Below are 23,416 nucleotides of genomic sequence, written 5' to 3' on the forward strand. Positions count from 1 at the left end.
ATCTACTTTCTGTCTTCCATAGATTTGTCAATTCCAGACATTACGTTTAAATGGAATTGCAATATACACGGCCTCTTGTTTCTAGCTTCTTTCACTTAGTATTATATTCTCAAGGTTCATTCATACTGTAGCATGTATCAGTATTTCATTACTTTTTATGACTGACTAATATTCCATTGTATGGATATAACCTATTTTGTTTATTCGTTCATCAGTTGATGGACATTTAATTTATTACTACTTTTTGCCTTTTATGAGTACTGCTGCTGTAAACATTCGTGTACAAGTTCTTTTGTGGGCATATATTTTAAATTTTCTTGGGTATATACCTAGGAGTGGAATTTCTGACTCACATGGTAACTTTTTTTTTTTACTGAGTTATAGTCACTTTACCATGTTGTGTCAATTTCTGGTGTACAGCACAGTTTTTCACATAGTAACTTTTGTTTAGACTTAAGGAACTTCCAAACTCTTCCAAAGTGTTTTCTTATTGTTGAGTGTTGAGAGTTCTTTTAATATTGTGAATACAAGTCCTTTGTAAGATATGTGATTTGAAAGTATTTTCTCCCAGTCTTTTCCAAGTCTGTCAAGTTTTGCATGGCAAAAGTTTAACATTTTTATCAAGTCCATTTCATGAAAATTTCTTTCTGAGTTGTACTTTTGGTATCGTGCCTATGAAGTCTTTTCCTAATGTAGAGTCACAAAGATTTTCTCCTATGTTTTATTCTAGAAGTTTTGTAATTTTATGTTTTACATTTTTATAACTGTAAAATTTCAGATCCATTTTTTATAAAGTGCAGTATAGATTGAAGGTTGGGGTTCATTTGTCTGCATGTGGATACAAATGCCCAATTTTTCTAGCACCAGTTGCCTAAAAGAATATCCTTTTTCCATTGAATTATTTTTGCACTGTTAACAAAAAACCAGGAGACTTTGTATTCTGTGGGTTTATTTTTTAACTGTATCTGCTTCAGCAATCTATGTATCCATATTTTCACCAATACTACACATGTCTTGATAACTGTAGCTTTATAGTAAGTCTTGAAATCAGGTAGTGTGATCTCTAACTTTGGTGGTTACCATATTTTAAAAATAACATGTTAGTGTTTTATGCATAACAGTTGGTTATATTTTGATAAATGAAGATTTAAACAATAGCTAGAATTTTAAAAATCCTTTGAGAATTTAAAGAGCAGTAATTGATAAATTTAAAAATTCTTTGAAAATTTCAATAATTGAAACTAGATGCTGCATAGGAAAAATGTTAAGATTATGGACTTAGTATTTTATGGTCTAATGTCAGAAGGACCTACTAGTTTTAAATGTATGCTTTTGCTGGGCTTCTGTGTAACAATCCAGCTGATTTCACTATTAGCATATGAATAGTATTAAGTAATATTCAGGATTTAAATTGATGGTTTCATATGTAATAATGGAAAATTTGTTTCAGAGATGGTTCTTTGGAAATTAGAACCCATTTTTCCTTAGGAACATTATCATACATGAGTGGAGTTGATAAAAACTTGAATTACAATGCAGCAGAACAATGAATGCTACTATACTGGGTCCAGTACAGTAAGTAAGTAGACTGAGTGCTGGAAGCATCTATTTTGTGGTTTTGTGGGAGGGAAAAGAGAAATTGAGCTTTTTCTTAACCTCTTGGCAAATTCTGATGTTGGTAAAGTATAATTTTTATATGGTGTTATTTACAATTCTCTACCCTTCCTATTTTATCATTTGTTTAGGGAGGTGGTAGTACTTCATCTGAGATTCCTCTCCCAATTTTGCTAAACTATCTAGCATTTAATATTTTCTTCAAGAGCTAGGGTGCATCAGAATCAGCCATGTATGCTTGTTATAAATACAGATTTTTAAAATTGCTTTCCAGATACTGTAATTCGTTTATCTGGAGTAGGACACACAAAAAATTTGTTTTTAAACAAATGACCCAGGGGATGGCTTGTGTGATAGAATTGTGATTTGTAACATAGTACCTCAGTATTGTAGTTATCCTCCTTGCTCTTTTTCTTGTTTTCTCCAGAATTACAATACTTGGGGAAATTTTACACATATTTTTTGTTGTTATGTCTGACATCTTTAAGGAACATTAGAAGCTCAGATTTCTTCTTTTACGCTTACATATTCTGTTTTTGAATGTTAATCTTCCAGTTTTCTCTCTATGTAGTCTTATGTTCAGTGGCCTTTTAATGCATACCCCTAGTGTAACAGTGGCTCTGTAGGAAGAAGAAGATTCAGTCAGGGCACAGTTGCTGATTTTAACAAGTCATTCTTCTGTGATAGGAATATACTGGGGAACCAAACAAATGATTGTTTCAGTTTAGGGGAATTACCAATTCTAATTCCTTAAATATTGTTTTTACTTTTATGTTCTAAGATACTTTCGTAGAACCTTAGAGCTGAAAGGGAACATTTTATTAGAAGTGTTCAAAAATACATCAGTGTTAGGAGATTTTACAGTCCACATCCATATACCCACAATGTAAAGTCTACCATCAAACAGCTTTATCGAGGTAAAATGGACATATAGTAAAATGCACATATTTAAAGTCTACAGTTTAATAAATCTTGACATATGTATGCACCTGGGAAACATCATTGTGATCCAGATAATGAACATATCCATCATACCCCAAAGTTTGCTTGCCCACATCTTCAGAGGCACCCATTATTATTACTATTTTTTCTACCATATATATCTGTTCCTGGTGTACTGAGAGGTTTTTTTTTTTAAGAATGTGTGTTGGATTTTGTAATGTGATTTTTCTGCATCTATTAATATGATCATAGATTTTTCTATGAATCATACGATTACATTTATTGATTTTTGAATGTAGAACAACCTTTCATACCTCGAATTAATCCCACTTCGCCGTAGTGTATAATTATTTTTATATATTGTTGGATTCAATTTGCTGATGTTTTATTGATGATTTTTGCATCTATGTTCATGAGAGTTATTGGTCTGTAGTTTTTCTTTCTTTTAATGTTTTTATCTGGTTTTGGTATTAGCATAATACTGAACTCATAGATGAGTTAAAAGTGTTCATATGTTACCTGAAAGAGATTGTGAGGGATTAGAATAATTTTTTTCCTTAAATGTTTTATAGAACATTAGTGAAACCATCTGAACCATCTGGGCAGCTTTCTTTCAGTGTTGAAAGATTATTAACTATTGATTCAATTTTTTTTATAGATAGAGGCCTGTTTAGATTATTTTTTCTTGTGTGTTTTTGTAGTATGTATTTTTCAGGGAATTGGTACATTTCATCTAAGTTAAAGCATTTGATTGCTATACTAATCTCTTAATATCCATGGGTTCAATAGTGATGGCCTTTCCTTTCATTTCTGATATTAATAATGTTTGTCTTTTCTCTTTCTTCTTGATTAACATGACTAGAGAGTTGTTAGTTTTATTTATCTTTTCAAAGAACCAGCTTTTGGGTTTATTGAAATCTGAATTGATTTTCTGTATTGAATTACAGCAACTTCTGCCCAAATTCTTCCTATTTTTTCTTATTTAGGATTTAATTTGCTTTTCTTTTTCTAGTTTCCTAATGTAGAAGCTTAAATTACTGGTTTTCGATCTTTCTCCTTTTCTGATACATGCATTCAGTGGTATAAATTTCCCTCTAAGCCCTGCTATTGCTGCGTGTCACAAATTTTGATAAGTGACATTTACATTTGTTTCAAAATATTTTTAAAATTTATTTTAAGACTTTTTTTGACTTATGTGTTATTTAAAACTTGTGTTTATTTAATCTTCAGATATTTGGGGATCTTGCAGCTTTCTCTCCAGAAATGTTTATAATTTCTAGTTTAATTCCTTTGTGGTCTAAAAGCAAACTTTGTATGGCTTCTCTTCCTTTGAATTTGTTAAGATATGGTTCATGGCCCTGAGTGTGGTTTATCTTGGTAAGTGTTCCAAGTGAGCTTGAGAAGAATATTCTGCTGTTGTTGGGTGAAGTGTTCTATACATTTGTTAATATCCCTTTGTTTTTAATTTATCTGTGTCTTTATATTTAAAGTGGATTTCTTATCTTTTTTTTTATAAAGCATTTTTTTTTTTGAGGTATAGTCAGTTTACAATGTGTCAGTTTCTGGTGTACAGCACAATTCTTAAGATATACATGAATATATATATATTCATTTTCTTATTCTTTTTCACCATGAGCTACTACAAGGTATTGAATATATTTCCCTGTGCCGTACAGTATAAACTTGTTTATCTATTTTACACACGCCAGTCTGCAGATCTCGAATTCCCAGTTTATCCCTTCCCAATCCCCTCCCCTCTGGCAACCATAAGTCTGGATTCTATGTCTGTGGGTCTGTTTCTGTTTTATGTGTAAGTTCATTTATCTTTTTTGTTTTTCAGATTCCATGTATGAGTGATATCATATGGTATTTTTCTCTTCCTGGCTTATTTCACTTAGAATGACATTTTCCAGGGCCATCCATCTTGCTGCAAATGGCATTATTTTATCATTTTTTGTGGCTGAGTATTATTCCATTGTATAAATATACCACAACTTCTTTATCCAGTCATCTGCTGTTGGACATTTAGGTTGTTTCTATGTCCTGGCTATTGTAAATAGTGCTACTGTGAACATTGGGGTACATGTGTCTTTTTGAATTAAGGTTCCCTCTGGAGTGGGATTGCTTGGTCATATGATAAGTCAATTTTTAGTCTTTTGAGAAATCACCATACTGTTTTCCACAATGGCTGCACTAAACTGCATTTCCACGAGCAGTGTAGGAGGGTTCCCTTTTCTCCACAGCCTGTCCAGCATTTGTCATTTGTGGACTTTTGAATGATGGCCATTCTGACTGGTGTGAGGTGATACCTCATTGTAGTTTTGATTTGCATTTCTCTGATAATTAGTGATACTGAGCATTTTTTTCTTGTGCCTATTGGTCATTCATATGTCTTCATTGGGAAATTGCTTATTTAGGTCTTCTGCCCATTTTTGGATTGGGTTGTTTTTTTCTTAGTAAGTCGTATGAACTGTTTATATATTCTGGAAATCAAGCCCTTGTCAGTATCATCTTTTGCAAATATTTTCTCCCATTCTGTAGGTTGTTTTGTTTTGCTTATGGTTTTCTTTGCTGCAAAAGTTTGTAAGTTTAATTAGGTCTTATTTGTTTTTGCTTTTATTTCTCTTGCTTAGGTAGACTGCCCTAGGAGCACATTACTGAGATGTATGTGAGGTAATGTTTTGTCTATGTTTTCTTCTAGGGGGTTGACTGTGTCTTGTCTTATGTTTAAATCTTTAAGCTATTTTGAGTTTATTTTTGTGTATAATGTGAGGGAGTATTCTAACTTCATTGATTTATGGGTTTCTTATCTTGCCATTTGTGATGCAGATGGATCTTGAGGCTTTTTTAAGTGAAATAAGTCAGATGGAGACAGACAAATGCCATATGATTTTACTTATGTGGAGTATAAAAAACAGAAACAAAAAACTAAAATAAATGAAGTAACCAAACCAATCAAAAATAAACATGTTGATACAGAGAATAGAGTACTGGAGGGATAAGGGTTTAGGAGGAAGGCAAAATGGGTAAAGGGGATCAACTGTATGGTGAACAGAAACTAAATTTTTTTTGTGGAAAACAAGCTATCTTGTATACAGAAGTAGAAACAATGTACACATGAAACATATAATGTTACAAACCGATGTTACCTCAATAAAAAAAAATTAAAAATTTAAAATATAAAGTGGGTTTCTTGTAGATACCTTGTAGTTGGGTTTTGTTTTTTAATCCGCTGTCATGCCCCTTTCTTTTAACTGCTATATTCAGACCATTCACATTTAATTTATGATTATTGATATAGTTGGGTTTATAAATGGATTTATATTTATCATATTTGTAGCTGTCGTCTATTTGTTGCATATCTTTCTTTGCTTTTTAAAATCTCCCCCTCTTTTTCTGCCTCCTCTGGTTTTAATTGAGCATTTTACATGATTTAATTTTTTCTCCTTTCCTGGCATATCAATTATAGGTTTTTGTTTTGTTTTTTATTTATTTATTTTTTAGTGGTTGCGTTAGAATTGCAGTATCCATTTAAAACTAATAATCCAGGTCCACTTTCACATAACACTGTACTGCTTCAGGGATAGTGGAGGTATCGTAAAACAGTATTCCATTCCATTTCTTCAGCTCTTTTATAACATTATTATTCATTTGACTCATCCATAAGATGTACTCACTCAATGCACTGTTGCTATTATTATTTTGAACACTTTTCCATTAGACCGTTAAGAATAAGGAAAATAAAAGGCCTAATTTTACATTTATTCCTTCTCTAATGCCCTTGTAGGTCTGAGTTTCTGATCTGTATCATTTTCATTCTCTCTGAAAACTTCTAACATTTCTTGCAAGACGGGTCCACTGGCAACAAATTCTATCAGTTTTTATCTGAGAAAGATTTTATTTCTTCTTCATCCCCACGCCGATTGAAAATTGTGGTTAAATACATACAGTGTAAAATTTATCATAACCATTTTTTATTGAGTTATAGTCGATTTACAATGTTAGTTTTTGGTATACAGCATAGTGATTCAGTTATACATATGTATATATATTCCTTTTCATATTCTTTTTCATTATAGGCCATTACAAGATACTGAATATATTTCCCTGTGCTATACAGTAGTACCTCATTTATCTATTTTATATATAGTAGTTAGTATCGGCAAATCCCAAACTCCAAATTTATCCTTCCCCACCCCTTTCTCTCCTGGTAAACACAAATTTGTTTTCTGTGTCTGTGAGTCTGTCTCTGTTTTGTAAAGAGGTTCACTTGTGTCTTTTTTTTTTTTTTTTTTAAACGATTCCACATTTGAATGATATCATATGGTATCTTTCTTTTTCTGGCTTCACTTAAAATGACCATCTCTGGGTTGAATCCATATTGCAGCAAATGGCATTATTTTATCCTCTTCTATGGCTAACTGGGATTCCACTGTGTATATATACTTCAACTTTTTTATCCAGTCATCTGTTGATGGACATGTAGGTTTCTTCCATGTATTGGCTACTGTAAATAGTGCTGCTATGAACATTGGGGTGCATGTGACTTTTTGGAGTTTTCTCTGGATCTGTGCTCAGGAGTGGGATTGCTGGGTCGTATGGAAAGTCTCAGTTTTTTGAGGAATGTCCATACTGTTTTCCATAATGGATGCACCAGGCTACATTCCCCCAAACAGTGTAGGAGGATCCTCTTTTATCCACACCCTCCAACATTTATCATTTGTGGACTTTTGAATGAAGGCCATTCTGCCTGGTGTGAGGTGATACCTCATTGCAGTCTTGATTTGCAGTTCTATGATACTTAGCGATATTGAGCATTTTTTCTTGTGCCTATTGGCCATTTGTATGTCTTCATCAGAGAAATGTATGTTTAGGTCTTCTGTCCATTTTGGGGTTGGGTTGTTTGTTTTTTATTATTGAGTTATATGAGTTATTTGTATATTCTGGAAATTAAGCCCTTTTTAGTCATATCGTTTGCAAATATTTTCTCCTGTTCCATAGACTGTCTTTTCGTTTTATTTATGGTTTCCTTTGCTGTGCAAAAGCTTATAAGTTTAGTTAGGACCCATTTGTTTATTTTTGCTTTTATTTCTATTGCCTGGGTAGACTGTCCTAGGAGAACGTTGCTATGATTTATATCAGAAAATGTTTTGCCTGTTGTCTCTTCTAGGAGGTTTATGTTTTGTCTGAAGTTTAAGTCTTTAAGCCATTTTGAGTTTATTTTTGTGTATGATATGAGGGAGTGTTCTAGTTTCATTGATTTACATGTGGCTGTCCTATCATAATCACTTTAAAGGGTACAGCTCAGTAGCATTAAGTATATTCTCATTGTTGTTATCATCACCACATCCATCTTCAGAACTTTTTGTCTTGCAAAACTGAGACACTGTGCCTATTAAGCAGTAACTACCCATTTTCTCTCCCCTTAACTTCTGGCAGCCACCATTCTATTTTGTGTGTCTATGAATTTGATTATTCTAGTATAAGAGGTATAATACATGGTGATATAATACAGTATTTGTCCCTTTGTGTCTGGCATATTTCACTTAGCATAATGTCTTCAAGGTTTATGTGCTATGGCATATGTCAGAATTTCATTCAGTTTTAAGGATGAATAATGTTCCATAGTATGTATATACCATATTGTTTCTCCATTCATCTGTCAGTGGACACATGGGTTGTTTCCCCTTCTTAGCTATAGTGAATAATACTGCTATAAATGAGTGTACAAATACCCCTTTGAGTCCCTGCTCTCAAATACTCACAAGTGGAATTGCTGCATCATATGGTAATTAATTTTTTGAGGAACCATGATACTACTTTCCATAGCAATCACACTGTTTTACATTCCCACAACAGTGCACCAGGCTTCCAATGTCTACACATCCTCAAGAACATTCATTACTTTGTTTTGTTGATAGTAGCCATTCTATTGGATGTGAGGTGGTATCTTATTGTCATTTTGATTTGCATTTCCTTAATGATTAGTGATGTTGAACATCTTTTCATGTGGTTATTGGCCATTTGTATATGTTCTTTGGAAAAATGTCCATTCAAGATCTTTGGCCAACGTTTAATTAGGTTTTTTTGTTGTTGTTGAGTTGTAGATAGGAGTTCTTTCTATATTCTAAATATTGATCCCTTATTACATATGTGACTTGTAAGTATTTTCCTGTTCCCCATGTTGCCTTTTCATTGTTTATAATGTCCTATGATGCATAAAAGTTTTGAATTTTGATGAAGTCCAAATATTCTATTTTTTGTTATTTTTGGTGTCAGGTCCAAGAACTCTAATTCGATCATTGCCAAATCCAATGTTAATGGAACTTTCCACCTATGCTTTCTTCTAAGAATTTTATAGTTTTAGGTCTGACTTTTAAGTCTGACCCATTTTGAGTTAATTTTTGGATATGGTATATGGTAAGGATCCAGCTTTTTTATTTTGCATGTGAATATCTAGTTTTCTAGCATCTTTTGTCGAAAAGACAACTCCCAAATTGAATGATCTTGGTAGCTTTGTTAAAAATCATTTCACTATGTATGTGAGGGTTTATTTCTGGGCTATTTTATTCCTGTGGTTTAAGTGTCTGTATGCCAGCACCATGCTGGGTTTGGTTTTTTTTTTTAATTGAAGTGTTGTTGGTTTACAGTATTATGTTAGTTTCAGATGTACAGCATGGTGATTCAGTATTTTTGCAGATTATATTCCATTAAGTTTTTACAAGATAATGGGTATAATTCCCTGTGCTATACAGTAAATTTTTGGTTTTTTTTTTTTTACCTATTTTATATGTAGTAGTTTGTATCTCTTAATCTGTACCTCTAGTTTGTTCCTCAACCCTTCCCTCTCCCTTTTGGTAACCACAAGTTTGTTTTCCATGTCTGTGAGTCTGTTTCTGTTTTGCATATACATTTGTTTGTATTATTTTTTAGATACCATATATAAGTGATATATAATATTTGCCTTTGATTTATTTCACTAAGTGTGATATTCTCTAGGTCCATTCACATTGCTGCAAACGGCAGTATTTCATTCTTTTTTATTGCTGAGTAATATTCCTGTATGTGTGTTTGTGTGTGCATGAGAAAGAGAGAGAGACAGACAGACATATCTTTTTAATCCAGTCATCTATTGGTGGGCTCGTGGGTGGCTTCCATACCTTGGCTATTGTAAATATTGCTGCTATGAACATTAGGGTGGAAGTGCATGTATCTTTTTGAATTAGTGTTTTCTTTTTTTCTGGATATATACCCAGGAACAGAATTGCTGCATCATATGATAGTTCTATTTTTAAGGAACCTCCCACACTGTTTTCCATTGTGGCTGCACCAATTTAAATTCCCACCAACAGTGTACAAGGGTTCCCTTTTCTCCACATCCTCTCCAACATTTGTAGACTTTTTGATGATGGCCTTCTGAAAGGTGTGTGGTGATACCTCACAGTGGCTTTGATTTGTATTTCTCTAATAATTAGCAATGTTGAGCATCTTTTCATGTGCCTGCTAGCCATCTCTGTGTCATCTGGAAAAATGTTTGTTAAGTCTTATGGCCATTTTTTGATTGGATTGCTTTTTTTGGTAGTGAATTGTATGAGCTCCGTAGCTGTTGTGGATGTTAACCCCTTGTCAGTTGCATCATTTGCAGATACTTTTTTCTTATTCCATAGGTTGTCTTTTTAGCAAGCACCATGCTGTTTTGATCATTGTGCTTTTGTTAGTACATTTTGAAATCAAGAATTGTGAGACTGCCAACTTTTTTTTAGAGATTGTTTTGACTGCTTTGTGGGTCCCTTGAGATGCCGTATGAATTTAAAAATGGGTTTTCTTATTTCTGCAAGTAATGTTGGGGTTGTAATGTGGATTATGTTGAATCTGTAGGTTGCTTTGGGTAATCATGCTGTGTTAACAATATTGCTTTCCAATTTGTGAACATGGAATGTCTTTCCATTGATGTGTTTTTACCTTCTTTCAACAATGTTTTATAGTTTCAGGGTATAAATCATTCCCTCCTCGCCCACCCCAGTTAAATTTATTTCTAACTATTTTATTATTTTTGATGCTATTTTAAATGGAATTGTTTTCTTAATTTCCATCTTGGATTGTTTATTGTTAATGTATGGAAACAACGAATTTTTGTGTTTTGATTGGGTATCCAGCAACATGCTGACTTCATTCTAGCAGATTTTTTTGTGTGGAATGTTTAAGTTTTACTTTGTATAAGATCAGTTGTCTGTGAACAGAGAGAATTTCACTTATTTCCAATGTGGATGCTTTTTATTTATTCTTCTTGCCTAATTGCTCTGGCTGTGACTTTCTGTGTCGAAAAGAAGTGGCAAAAGTGGACATCCTTGTTCCTAATGTTATAGGAAAAGATTTGTTTTTCACCATTGAATATGATGTTCATTGTGGGCTTTTCATATATGGCCTTAATGTGTTGAGGTAGTTTCCTTTTATTCCTGGTTTGTTTGAGTGTTTTTATATGAAAGGATGTTGAAATTTTTCAAATGCATTTTATTCATCAGTTGAAATGATCCTGTATTTTTTCCTTTATTCTGCTAAATGAGTTGTATTACATTGATTGAATTTGTATATCGTACCATCTTTCCTTTCCTGGAATAAATTATATTGAGTAATGGTGTATAATTCTTTTAGTGTGCCATTGAATTTTGTTTGCTAGTATTTTGTTGAGAATTTTTGCCTCAGTATTCATGCAGGATATTGATCTGTAGTTTTCTTATGGTATCTGTGTTTGGCTTTGTTATCAGATTAATGCTGACCTGATAGGTTGAGTTTGGAAGTATTTCCTTCTCTTCAGTGTTTTGGAAGAATTTGAAGAATACTGGTGTTCTCTCTTAAATGTTTGGTAGAATTCACCAGTGAAACCATCTGGTCCTGGGCTTTTGTTGTTGTTGTTGGGAGGTTTTTGATTACTGATGAAATCTCATTACTAATTACAAATCTGTTCAGATGATGTGTTTCTTCATAATTCATTAGGGGTAGGGTGTGTGTTTCTAGGAATTTATCTATCTCACCTAGGCTATCAAATTTGTTGCAATACACCTATTCATAGTAGTGTTGATAAACCTTTTTATTTCTGTGAAATAAGTAGTACTATCCCCACCTTCATTTCTGATTTTAGTTTACATTTGACCCTTAAAAAGCACAGGGGTTGGGGTGTCAAACCCTACACAGTCGAAAACCTGTATATAATTTTACAATTGGCCCCCCATATCCGCAGCTCACATCCGCAGATTCAGTCATCTATGGATCATGTAGTACTGCAGAATGTATTTATTGAAAAAAATCCATATGTAAGTGGACCCACAAAATTCAAACCTGTGCTGTTCAAGGGTCAACTGTATTTGACCCTTCTCTCTCTTTTTCTTAGTCAGCCTACGTAATGGTTTGTCAATTTTATTGGTCCTTTTGAAGAACCAACTTTTGGTTTCATCAATTTTCTTGGTTTTCATTTCTCTGTTTTGCTTACATTTATTCTAATCTTTATTATTTCATTCCTTCTGCTTTGATTTTAGTTAAATCTTTTTCTGTTTTTTTTTAAGATGCAGATTTATGTTGTTAATTTTAGATATTTCTTCTTTTTTTAGATATTTCTTCTTTTTTAATATAAACATATACTGATAATATATATATATATATGTGTATGTGTAGTCTCCCAGGAATGCTTTTCCTGAACCCCACAAATTTTGGTATGTTTTCACTTTCATTTTTCTTAAATTGTTTTTAAATTTTTCTTGTGATTTCTTTGACCCATTGCTTGTTTGAGTGTGTTAGTTTTCATATATTTGTGGATTTTTCAGTTTCTTTTCTGTTGATTTCTAGATTCATTCTATTGTTAACAGAAAAGATAGCTTATATAAGTTCAGTCTTTTAAAATTTTCTCAAATTCTTTTGTAGTCTAACATGGACCTGTACTTGAAAATGTTCCGTGTGCACCTGAGAAAACTGTATATTCTACTGTTGGGGTAATGATGCTCTGTATGTATTGGTTCAGTTCCTCTATTTTCTTGTTAATCTTCTATTTGGTTATTCTATCCATTTCTGAAGTTGTGTATTGCAGTCTCCTCCTCTTGTAGAGCCATTTCTCTCTTCTGGTCTGTCAGTGTGTGCATCATATGTTTTTCAGCTCTGATGCATATGTTTACAGTTGTCATATCTGCTTTGTGAGTTGACCCTTTTATCATTGTGTAATGCCATTCTTTGTTTCTTGTAGCAGCTTTTGACCTACAGCCTATTTTGTCTAGTATCAGTATAGTAATCTCTGCTCTCTTTTGGTTATTATTTATTATTTTCAAGAGAAATCTTTTTTAATCCTTGCACTTTCAACCAATGTGTGGCTTTAGAGCTAACATTTTGGGAGCTTTTTTTTTTTTTTTTAAATCCGTTCTGCCTATCAGGGTCTTTTGATTGGGGAGTTTAAACACTTTACACTTAAAACAATTATCTACAGGGAAGGACTTACTATTGCTGCTTTGTTAATTATTATTTTTATGTCTTATGTTTTTTGTCTCATTTTTTTCCTTGTTGCTTTTCGTTGTGTTCAATTTTTTTGTAGTGGTATGCTTTGATTCCCTTATTTCTTTTTGTGTATATTCTATAGGCATTTTCTTTGCAGGATTACATACAATATCTTAATGTTACAACAGTATATTTTAAACTGATCACGACTTAACTTCAATTGCATACAGTATCTTTACCCCTTTACAGCTTGCCTTCTCCACATTTTACTGATGTAAAAAAAAAAATGGCATCTTTATATAATATTTACTTATTAACATAGCCTTCTAACTTTTTTATTCTTTTGTCTTTTCAATCCTGTAAAAGGATAAAAAATGGAATCACAAAGTAAGACCACAATAATACTGGTTTTTATATTTTCCCATGTCTTTACCTTTACTGGAGAACTTTATTTTTTCATAAGGCTTCAAGTTACCACCTGGCATCCTTTCTTTTCCACTTGAAGGACTCCCTTTAAAACTTCTTGAAAGGCAGCTCTGCTGGTAATGAATTCCCTCAGCTTTTGTTTATCTGAGAATATCTTAATTTTCCCTCATTTTTGAAGTAAATAAAATATTTTGCTGGATATAATGTTCTCAGTAGACAGTTTTTTTTTTCATTCAACACGTTAAGTATATCATTTCCCTGTTTTCTGGCTTGCAGTGTTTCTGTTGAAAAATCTACTGTTAATCTTTTGAGGCTTCTATGTAAATATTAAATCACTTTTCTCTTGCTACCTTTAATAGTCTCTATTTGATTATTGTTTCTTTTTTGAGATTCTTGGATTTATATATCCATGTCTTTCCTCAAATTTGGAAAGTTTCTGGCTATTATTTCTTCAGATAAGTTCTCTGCCCCTTTATCTCTCCTCTGGGACTCCCATGATTCATATATTAATCTCTCTCCTCCTCTTGGACTCCAATAATGTATATTGACCCACTTAAGCAAGTGTTCCTTCCTCTGCAGTTTTTGGAATATTTTTGAGAAGGATAGATATTAACTCTTCTCTAAATATTTGGTAGAATTCACTTGTGAAGCCATCTGGTCCTGGACTTTTGTTTGTTGGAAGTTTTTAACAACTGCTTCAGTTTGAGTATTGGTAATTGGTCTGTTCATAGTTTCTATTTTGTCCTCATTCAGTCTTGGGAAATTGTACCTTTCTATGAATTTGTCCATTTCTTCTAGGTTTTCCATTTTACTGGCATATAGTTTTTTTTGTTGTAGTCTCTTACGATCTTTTGTATTTCTGTGGTGTTGGTTGTAACTCCTTTTTCATTTCTGATTTTATTGATTTGGGCTTTTTTCCTTTTTTTCTTATGTTCAGCTAAAGGTTTATCAATTTTGTTTATCCTTTTAAAGAACCAGCTTTATTTTCGTTGATCTTTCTATTTTTTTTCTTTAGTCTCTATTTCATTTATTTCTTTCCAAACTTTGGGTTTTGTTTGTTCTTTTTCTAGTTACATTAGGTGTAAGGTTAGATTGTTTGAGATTTTTCTTGTTTCCTGAAGTAAAGTTGTATCACTGGTCACTTTTGTCTTAGAACTGCTTTTGCTTTATCCCAGAGGTTTTGGATTATTGTGTTTTCATTTTGATTTGTCTGTATCTTTTTATTTCCTCTTTACTTTCTTCAATGCTCTATTGGTTGTTTAGTAGCATAGTTTTTAGCCTCCGCATGTTTGTGTTTTTTTGCAATTTTTTCTTATAGTTGATTTCTAGTCTCAGTGTTGTGGTTGCAAAAGATGCTTGATATGATTTCAGTTTTCTTAAATTTACTGAGGCTTGTTTCATGGTCTAGCATGTAATCTATCCTGCAGAGTGTTCTGTGTGCACTTGAAAAGAAAGTGTATTCTGCTGCCTTTGCATGGAATGCTCTATATATATCAATTAAGTCTATCTGGTCTAATGTGTTACTTAAGGCTAGTGTTTCCTTGTTGATTTTCTGACTGGATGACCTGTCCATTGATGTAAGTGGGGTGTTAAAGCTGTTTACAATTACTGTGTTACTGCTGATTTTTCCTTTTATGTTTGTTAATATTTGCCTTATATATTGAGGTACTCCCACGTTAGGTGCATATATTTCAGTTGTTACATCTTCCTGGATTGACCCCTTTATCAGTATGTAATGTCCTTCTTTGTAACTATCTTTATTTTAAAGTCTATTTTGTTAGGTATAAGTATTGCTACTCTGCCTTTCTTTTGATTTCCATTTCCATTGAATATCTTTTTCCATTCTCTTTCAGTCTGAGTGTGTCTCTAGATCTGAAGTAAGTCATTTGTAGGCAGGGTATATACCAGTTCTGTTTATGTATCCATTCAGCCACTCTGTGTCTTTTGGTTGGAGCATTTAGTCCATTTACATTTAATGTGATTATTGATTATTTAATGTTTTTATTGCCTTTCTTTGTTTTTTTAATCTTTTTTTCTTTCTTTTTCTTTAATCTTGTGATGAATATCTTTGTTGTTATGTTTGGGATTCTTTGTTGTTGTTGTTGTTGTTGTGTGTATATCTATTAAAGATTTTTGGTTTGTCTTTACTGTAATGTTTTTGTATAGCATTCTATACAAAACATAATAGCTGAAAACTTCCCTAATTGGAAAAGGAAATAGTCACCAGAATTCAGGATGTGCAGGGAGTCCCATAAAGAATGAATCCAAAGGGGAACACACCAAGATGCATTGTAATTAAAATGACAAAACTTAGAGAGAGAACTTTAAAAGCAGCAAGGGAAAGTCCACAAATAACATACAAGGAAACTCCCATAAGGCTTCCAGCTGATTTTTCAGCAGAAACACTGCAGTCCAGAAGGGCATGGAAAAATATATTCAAAGTAATGAAAGGGGAAAACTGATCATCAAGAATACTCTACCCAGCAAGACTCTCCTTCAGATTTGATGGAGAAATCAGAAGCTTAACAGACAAGTAAAAGCTTAAAGAGTTCAGCACTATGAGCCAGCTTTACAACAAATGTAAAGGAACCTGTCTAGGCAAAAAAAAGAAAAGGCCACAACTCAAAAACTAGAAAATTATGAAACGAAAAAGCTCACTGGTAAAGGCAGACATATAGTAATGGTGAATAATCATCTAACACAAATCTGATACAAAAGTTAAAAGACAAAAATAGTAAATTCATCTATACCCACAATAAGCAGTTAAGGGATACATAAAACAATTAGATATAAAATATATCAAAAACGGTAATCATGAGGGGAGGAGTGTACAAATGCAGAGTTTTCAGAATGCACTTGAAATTAAGAGATAAGTAACTTAAAACAATCACAAATATATAAACTGCTATCCAAAAATCTCATGGTAAGCAGAAATCAAACTAGAATTACTTGTATTTCAAGTTGTACTACAAGTAATTAAAATTAGTTTTATGTGGAAATATTAAGTTTGTTGGACATTTTAATGCAATTATCAAGTATCAATCTTTTTTCAGTGTCATGTGTTTTAGTTTTGTAGCACTGGGAGCCCTTTTTTATTTATTGAGGAAAATACATTTGAAAGAAATAATATTTATTAGGATTTTCACTGGAAAAGATGAGTAAACTAAGGCTTTTTACTCCTTGAAATTTTTTTAACCAGTGTATGGAGATACCATATAACATTAAAGATCTATTTGATGGTATTTTTGGAAGATACATTTTAATGTAAAATAACTTTTTAAAAAATAGCAACTTTCTTAGTTCTACTCAGTATTTCATTTCCTATCTTCATCATATACTAATTGGAAAAAAGAATTCACAGCACAAAGTATATTGAAGGCTGCCGTACAAAGAATTTTCCATAAATGGAAAGTTTAAGCTGTAGTTTTGCATGTCACACTGGAAAAAAAGAGTAAGATAAGTGATACTCCGCATACCCGTATCATTCACTGATTGGTCACCTCCACAATGTGTGAACAAGTTTGTGCCTTATTATACAACTTATGTCTGTTGGATGTTACTGACATTCATTTCTTGGTGTTTTTCCTATACATTATGTGAACATTTAGGCAACAGTTACTCATATTCTAATTACTACTTAAAAGTGAAGGCAGTAGTTTTCTATGGCAGAATTAAAGCAAAGATAGGGCAACACTCTAATATCTCTAGGAAATCCTTACTAATCTCACATGGATGGATTAAAATTTTCTTTCCAGTTGTTCATTGCAGATATATTTAAATATAATTCATTTTTCCTATAGTTTCTTGTATGTTATGTTACTAGATTCATATTATTTGTGTAATTTTGATGAGCATGTTTGTATTCATTAATATTGATCTGTAACTGCAGTGGTCAGAACTTATAATAAATGATGTTTTGGTCAAACATAAACTGTTAGACTAAGTTAAGAATGAAGGTGTGCCAACAATGAAAGTTGGATTCTACTTTCTGTTACACATTTTTATAATTATTTTTCATTAACGTGACATATAGGTATAAAGTATTCTAATTTGTTAAAATGAAGATTATTTGAATATTTCAATTTTATTTTTTAATCTTTTCTTTTAGGAGCTGTGGCCCTCAAGAATCTTGAAATTAAAGAAAATGCTCTGGTAGGTTTGTGCCATAAAAATTTTATTATATTAGTGCATTTAGCTATAATAGACTTCTTCCTGATTTACTTCATCTTAAATTATTTATATTTGAGAAAACTTTTTGAAAATAATTTTTGTAGAATGTGAATACTGCAAAATGGACTTTTTATCTCTATAAAAGTACAAACTGACAGTGTACTTTTCCCCATTAAATAATATTTCTAATATTTATCTCTTCCTATATGGTTTCATTTTATATTGTTAACCTGCCTCCCCAATCATCTTCAATTTTTTTGTAATACCATTTTAATCATTTTAAACCATAGAATTCAGTGACTTTAACTATATTTACAGTGTTGTGCAACCATCACCAGTATCTATTTCTGAAATATTTTCATTACTCCAAGGGGAGTCTTGTAACCATTAAGAAATAACTCCCCATTCACCCTCCTCGTAGACCCTGCTAACCTCTAATCTACTTTTGTTTTTGTGAACTTGCCTCTTCCAGGTACTTTATATAAATGGAATCATACTTTTGTTTGTCATTTTATATCTAGTTACTTGACTAAGCATAATTCCTTCAAGTTTCACCCATGTTGTAGTGTATATCAGAAAATCACTCCGTTTTGTGGCAGAATAATATTGTATTGTATGTATATGCTGCATTTCGTCCATTTATCTGTTGATTACAGTTGAGTTGTTTCTGCCTTTTGGCTCTTGTGAATGATGCTGCTGTTGAACATTAACATACATGCCTTTTCAAGTCCCTTCTTTCTATTCCTGTGGATAAATATCTAGGAATGGAATTGCTGGATTATATTTTAATTTTATGTTTAGCCTTTTCAGGAACTGCCCACTGTTTTCCACAGCAGTTGAACCATTTTCTACAGGCATACCTTGGAGATTTTGTGGGTTCAGTTCCAGACCACTGCAATAAAGTAAATACCACAGTAAAGCAAGTCACGTGACTTTTTTGGTTTCCTAGTGCATATAAAAATTATATTTACACTGTACTGTAATCTGTTAAGTGTACAATAGCATTATGTCTAAAAAGCAGTGTACAAACCTTAATTAAAAAATTATGCTATTGGGAAAACGGCACTGATAGACTTTCTTGACACAGGATTGCCACAAACCTTCGGTTTGTTTTTAAAAAATGCAGTATGCGGGAAGTGCAATAAAGCAAAGCACAATAAAATGAGATATGCCTGTATTTGCACCAGCAGTGCATGAGGGTTCCAATTTCTCCACATCCCTGACAACATTTGTTTTATGTTTTTTTATAATAGCCATCCTAGTGGATATGAAATGGTTTTCCTTAGAATTTTTCTAATGTCTAGTGAGGTTGAGCATCTTTTCATTTGCTTTTTGTCCATTTTTATATGTTTTTTGGAGAAATGTCTATTGAAAAGCATCGGGTTTTTTTGATTTCTAATCAAAGTTTTTTTGTTTTGGTTGAGTTGTAGTTCTTTATATATTCTGGATATTTCCCCTTACCAGAGATGATTTGCAAATACTTCCCCCCATTCTGTGGGTTGTCTTATACCTCTATTAACAATGTTATGCACCGTTTTTTTTATGCACACAAATTTTTAATTTTGATGAAACTGAATTCATTTTTTTCTTGTTGTTGTTGCCTGTGCCTTTGGTGTGATATCCAAGAAATTATTGCCAAATCTAACGTCTGGAAGATTTTTTTTTGTTTTCTTCTAGGGGTTTTATAGTTTCAGTTTTTATGTTAGGTCCTTAGTTCATATTTTTAGTTGATTTTTGTGTATGGTATGAGATAAGATTCCAACTTCATTCTTTAGCAAGTTAATATCCAGTTTTTTCAGCACCATTGAAGTTTGTCCTTTCCGCATTGAGTAGGGAGAAAAATTTTTGAGGATATTTTTTGCAAAATGAAGGTCAATTTCCCTAGAAATACAAACTGACATGAAATTTCCCAATTTTTTTCAGACAGTGTAAAAGCTGTAGTGATTCTCATATGGATAATTTAGGCGGTCAGTATTACTGTAGAACCTTTCCCCTATTTTAAGATGATCTGTCTCCCTGAATTTTATGGATTTGAGGATAAAATTGCAATTATGTATTTATAAATTTAAGTAAGTGTTGAAGGTAGAGAGAAAGTGTAAGTTAACTTAAATTCCTTAAGTAATTTTTGGAAGAAAAAATAATCATCTGTTTTGTTGAACTGTATATATACTAATAATTTACATTTTTTTTGTAGAGTCAGCTGGATGTACCATTTAAAATTAAAGTTGGTCATATAGGTAAGCTATCTTTATTATTTTAATGTCCTCCTTGCTGGATATGCAACCAGAATAATATGTCTAGTATCTTTATAATGTGATATTTTTAATTTTTCTGAGCATAAATTAAAATAATCATATGTTTTCATCTAGGCAGAGCTTAGTTGTGAAACTTTAAAATTCTGTGAGGTCCATATATTCCTTGTCGAATTCCCATGAAGTTATGCATCTTATTAGGTGTTGAAATGAGTTGAGAGCCAAAGCATTAAATCCAGTGTAGAACATGATTGTCTCACTTTCTTAAGTTTCTGGCTAATTATCATTGCTGTTTTTTGATTGGCCATGGATACGTGGTATAAAGAGCAGGGTCTGGATCATCAGGAACCAGTCAGAAACCTAGTTTCTGTTCTGAAAGTTTTCTAGTTTTCTAAGAAATACTGTGCTATTTGTTTGTTTTGTTTTGTATTATTTTTCTTGTTTTTGTAGTTTACATTTTTAAATGTATAGCTTGAGCAGATACTGATATTTTAACATGTTTAATAAAAATATGTATGTTTGGTTTCTTAAATTATGTTGGTTTATTTTAACTTTATTGGTTTAAGTGTTATGCAGGTTAATAGTGTTACTATTTGTGACTTGAAAGTTTTTTTGTTACGTAGATAATTTCTGTGGTAGAATTTATATAACGTTACTGCAATGTATTGATGTCACTTGGGGAACATGGTATTGTGAAAGTTTATATAAATTACCTGATGAATGTCTCCACAATTTTGTGCACTTATGGTTGGTTTTAGACCATATGAATGAGAAAGCTTTTTATCATTTACAGTTCTGAGACTCAAATTCTGTACCCCACCCCCCAAACAAGAGAGGAAAAATGTCACCCATTACTTTGGCACCTAATATGTTTATTTTGGCAGATTTTTATATGATTGTTCACAAGTGAACATTTTAACTTCTTGTAATCATGGTACCTGTATGATTTTATATTCAATTTTTTAAGTTAACATTTAATTAAGATTTCTCATGGTCTTTGTTGATTTGACCTCCCTTATTTCTTAAGGTAGTGTAATAATCCACTAAATGCATATTTGGGCATTGTAATGTACTCCTGTATTTCTATTGGTATAAAAATATTACAGTAAACATTTTGATCACAGCTTTTTAAAAATTTCCATAAGTCATTGAATTTTATAATTATTATCATTGCATATCAGTGTATATAAATTTGACATCAATTCAAGGAAAATAAAAATATACATATGGAGAGTAGTTAGACTTGCTTTCATTTGGAGCCTGCCTTCTTTCCTTCCTCTTTTCTTGTCTGACCATGTTTAAAAATGATAAAAAGGTAATTTTTAGTGTTGATATAAAGTAGTAGAAAGTAACTGCACTCAGCAACTAATACATAAGATAATCTTGAGTATCACTTAATGCGTCATTTGCATCTCTTTCATAACACCTGCCATTCTTAAATATTACTATTTATTTTTTACTTCTAGACAGTAAGATTTTTGAGAAGTGGATTTAATTTTTAAATTCTATTTTAATTTTATTGTATCCTCACTTAGTAGAATACTTGGCATATAGTAGGAACATAATTTGTTGAATGAAAGAACCACACATTTCCAGATGAGTGATACAGTAGTATAACCAGTTTTTTAAGAATGTATTTTCCTTTTGCTGTTATTGGGTGTTGTTAGTCTTATTGATCTTTCAAAATTTTCCTCATTTAGCATGCAGAATTACATATATATCAGATATAAATATATACATATTTTCAAAGTACTTGTTTTTACGTGGAAGATTTTTGAAATTATTGTTTGTATTTTTTCTGAATGTTCGAAATTTTCTGTAAGAAGTCTGAGCTTCATAAGAAGAGGGAAAAACAGTTTGGCTAAAAAAAAAAAAAAAACCTAGTGGTAAAAATGCTACCTTGTTAGTTTTGTAAGTGTTTCTTTGATTACTTAATGCTATTGTGTCACTGTTCTCTCTCCTTTTATTCACTTACTTTTTTGATTATTAATTTATGTGGCTATATGTGGGTAAGCAATCCATTTGGTACTTTTATAAATAAAATGTCAAAGCTGTCAGTTATTTTTTCCAATTTGCTCATTTCATTTTGGTTATATTTTGGACAGTATAGAAATTTGAAATGATCACTCTCTTCTCTGATTTCAAAACTTAGAAAGTTATTTCTCTTTTAGAAATCAGGTAGTTTGTTTTTCTGTGGATTGATTTAGTATGAAATCTTTTTCTCAATTTTGGGTGTTTTAAACATGTGTTTTTGGAGTTATATAATGAGATATGTCTAAGTATGTATTACTAACCAGATAATGCAGCAGTGGTATATTTAGTAAGTCTTTCCCTTCCCTACTCATGACAACTATTTCTAAATATAGAGATTTATGCTTTAAAAAATTTTTAAATATTAAAACTATTACAGAAAATTTCTAAATATGTAAAACTAGAATTAATAGTATGATGAACCCCTTACATAGTATTTTTTAGTTAAAGAAATCTAAATGCTTTTTGAAATGCTTTGCTATTGGGTCGTAGTAAAATATTTTCATTGGTTTGAATAATTTTCTAATACTGCTCAGGATCCTTGGTTATTATTGTAGAAGTTTGTGAGTATATGTAATTAGGGTGATAATCATACATATATTATATATTTATCTATATAATCTGTATAAAAATGCATTTATATAAAGTATGTAATCTACTGTTTTAAAGTATAAGAAAAATATTTCTTAGAGATTTAAAGTAAGAATCGGGGAAAATCAAACTTATATCAGGGATTGTTGATTAATGGAAAAAGAATATTGGTATGTTTGTGGTACAGATCGCCATGAATAGAAACTTGTAAATATTCAGAATATCATTTTCCAACAATACTAATAAAACCAATTTCAAATCATCACACCAAAGCTTGTTTTTGGTTGTAAAATAGCTTTCTATAAAGTGACTGAGCTTGTAAGGTCACAGGCTACTTTATCTCTTTTAACGTCTGGCAGAAAATAGGCTGATAGTAGATCTAGGTTGAATGAATAGTATTTTTGTCTTCTTTCACGTAGGTAATCTTAATCTTAAAATTCCATGGAAAAACCTTTATACTCAACCAGTTGAAGCCGTATTGGAAGACATTTATTTACTCATAGTACCTTCTTCTAGTAAGTCAAATTTTAAACATCATTTCAGTTACTCTTTTTTGTGCATAGAAAAAAATTTTGTATTTGATAATTGTTCAAATAATTTTGGTGAATTTTTTGTTTTTTAATATGTAAATTTGTATTTGGTAATTCAAAATAAATTGGTTTTTACTCTAAATTTTTGCAAACTTTGAATTAGTGATTATTTTCCAGGATATATTTTGAAATGAGTATGTTTAAGGTAACTAAGATTCTTTCCTTTTATGCTTTCTATAGTAATAAAATATGATCCTTTAAAAGAAGAAAAACAACTCTTAGAAGCAAAGCAACAGGAACTGAAAAGAATAGAAGAAGCAAAACGAAAAGTAGCTGATCAAGGTAAAGAAAACAAATTAGAATGGTAATAAGAAAAGTGGAAAA

At 31.7% G+C, this 23,416-nt stretch overlaps 1 protein-coding gene across 5 annotated transcripts in view; it reads left to right on the forward strand.

Annotated features, from left to right (window-relative positions):
• VPS13A (vacuolar protein sorting 13 homolog A) overlaps positions 1–23,416 on the forward strand; it is a 197,336-nt gene that overhangs the window by 2,672 nt on the left and 171,248 nt on the right. For all 5 annotated transcript variants that reach the window (XR_010382701.1, XR_010382700.1, XM_010978070.3 and 2 more), the window contains exons 2-5: positions 17,567–17,610; positions 19,823–19,865; positions 22,922–23,017; positions 23,273–23,374. Coding sequence is in view for 3 of the 5 variants with exons in the window: in XM_010978070.3 (XP_010976372.1) it covers positions 17,567–17,610; positions 19,823–19,865; positions 22,922–23,017; positions 23,273–23,374 (285 nt within the window). In the remaining 2 variants the exon portion in view is untranslated. The remainder of the gene's footprint in view (positions 1–17,566; positions 17,611–19,822; positions 19,866–22,921; positions 23,018–23,272; positions 23,375–23,416) is intronic.

The sequence above is a fragment of the Camelus dromedarius genome, chromosome 10 (genome assembly GCF_036321535.1).
Source record: "Camelus dromedarius isolate mCamDro1 chromosome 10, mCamDro1.pat, whole genome shotgun sequence".
In the NCBI taxonomy this organism is placed as follows: Eukaryota; Metazoa; Chordata; class Mammalia; order Artiodactyla; family Camelidae; genus Camelus; species Camelus dromedarius.